General features: G+C 38.6%; 1 protein-coding gene across 1 annotated transcript; it reads right to left on the bottom strand.

Moving 5' to 3' along the window:
• Window positions 1–532: 532 nt before the first annotated feature.
• mcl1b (MCL1 apoptosis regulator, BCL2 family member b) lies at window positions 533–1,825 on the bottom strand. The gene is given in 3 exon segments (NM_194394.2): window positions 533–844; window positions 942–1,192; window positions 1,383–1,825. Coding segments are annotated over 3 exon segments (687 nt in total). The 5' UTR covers window positions 1,702–1,825; the 3' UTR covers window positions 533–727.
• Window positions 1,826–2,258: the final 433 nt, after the last annotated feature.

Here is a 2,258-nt window from a genome sequence, read left to right as displayed (position 1 = left end):
AGTTATTAGCTTATCAGTTTAATTGGCAGTTTAGAGAAGAGTAAATTCACAGAGAAAGCTCAGAGAGGAGAACATGCTCTCAAACTTCCCTAAATATTTCAATCAGTCAGACAAAAGTTTAAGCAGCCTTGTGTGGTTAATTACTATCACAGTGCTATCAAGTAGCACTCAAAACAGAACCACCATTAGCTTTTAGATAAAAGCTTTAAAGCTCATTCATCAGATAAAGCCAGCACCTGAAGTTATCTGTGCAATACATTGCATAAAAATAATTCTAATATTTATATGAAAAGGGGTCAATGTAAATGCAGTTATAGTGTGGGTGCAACAGACAATTTTAGTTTTAATCAAATTTTGCATTATTTTTAAAGAACACTGGTGGATATTTATGTACAATTTCAAATGTGATTGTGATATGTAAACTGCACACACACAAAAAAAAAAAAAAAAAAAAAAAAAAAAAAAACTGGCGTTGCAAGTGTTAATCCCTGGTAGGTGAACAATTCAGATGTGAACAGCTGGAAATGATTTTAAAATTTTACTTTTTAATACAAAAATAGCATTTTACTTCTCAAATAAAGGTTTAAACCAGTTTTTAAATACAGTGAGCACTTCGAAAAGGAAAAATGGTGAAAATGATTTCTCAAAAAAAAAAACAATACAAAAATAGTTTGAAAGTTCTGAATCCATTCTTTGTTTTGTTAGTTTTTAGAAAGTCCATATGGATTCACCGTATCCAATAGGCAAGTGCTGCACTTAATGTAGCCACACTACCAATTGTTAGAAGTGTGTTTCTCACAGCTGCCTCTGTATCCGGGACATGAAAAAACTCCACAAAGCCATCCTAAAGGGAAGAACATGAATACATTAGGATACAAACAATAAAAATAAATACACTAACTAAAAATAAAAGACCTGTAAAAGGGAATAAATAAACTCACCCATGCTTTGTTTCTGAGTATCCAGTCCCGCTGCTCTGTAAGTAGATAAGACGAGATCTCCTCCCCTACCAACCTCACATACTTGCTATGTCCTCTGTCATTCTGGTATTTGCACAGCATTGCCCCAAATGTCAGCAGGCTGGCAATACGACCCCAGTTTGTGGTGCCATCGCTAAAGAGCTCTGTTGCCACTTGCTTGATGAAACTCACATCTTCTCCTTTCTGCTCCAGATTCAGCCGTGCAATCATACCTGAAAGAGTCCAGGGAATCATAAACGACAATACGTGGCATAAAGTGGCGCAACCTGCCAGGCCAGGTGCGTGTATAGAGGGTGAGGCAGGTCATTTAAATAATGTTTAACTGGACTTATCAACCACTAAACATTATGAAAGAGTGAAAGGGAAACAGAGCGTTACTTGCAGAAAAGCAAAAGAAAATACCTTTGTAAGCGAGCTCGTGCTTCACCGCGAGATTGTCCACAACCCGCCTCATTGTTGACAGTACTTGTTTTCGTCCACTTTTAGAATGAGGGAGTCCTGTAAAGATTTTTAAGAAAGTGTCAATAATCTCCCGCGTGTCCATGTCAAGGGCGGTGGGGGGATAATCCCCCGTTTCGTCCGAAGGCGAGGACGGTACCGAGCCCTGGAGAGAGTCCACCGCAAACTGGTTATGCGCTTTCAGTTCTGGAATAACCAGTGGTTTGCTTTGTAATCCAGTGCATGGCCAAAAGCCGTTGTCGTTGTTTCTTCCAGCGAACATTTTCTGTTTTCAATTCCACATAAACGCCTTTAATCAAATCAATCGAAGATGAATTTGGGGTGAAACCGCTTCCTTTTAAAGTAAATATAAATATCCAAACAACTCTACATTTTTTCTTCTTCTCGAAAGATTCTATCCGTTGGGCGTCTTACTTTTAATGTTCTTTGAGAAGGCGTGGCTTGGAGGCTGACCTATCAGTGTTCTTGCACGTAAAAAGCGTCTCTCTCATACAGCGAGCGAGCTCAAGCGGCTCAAACCTGGCTCAAACCAGTGGCACTGGAAATGTTTACATTCTCTTGGTCGAGGGGCATTGGATTTACATCTGCAGGAGCAATAATATTTAAAATAATATCATTTCTAGGAGTTCTGCAGGGGTTAAGGATTATTCTATTTATGAACGCTCATGGATATTTACAAGTTCCCTGTCGTTTGTTTTGGTTTGAATTTTCGTTTATTGTAGAGAGAGCTCCCTCTAGTGACAAAGAACAGAACATGTTAAACCACTTAGTGATTCATCCACAAATGAAAATATTAAGGTCTCCCCCAACTAGTTCTGA

The sequence above is a fragment of the Danio rerio genome, chromosome 16, assembly GCF_052040795.2.
Source record: "Danio rerio strain M-AB ecotype USA chromosome 16, GRCz13ab, whole genome shotgun sequence".
In the NCBI taxonomy this organism is placed as follows: Eukaryota; Metazoa; Chordata; class Actinopteri; order Cypriniformes; family Danionidae; genus Danio; species Danio rerio.
Note: the sequence above shows the minus strand (reverse complement) of the source record. Positions and strands in the feature narration are given on the sequence as shown.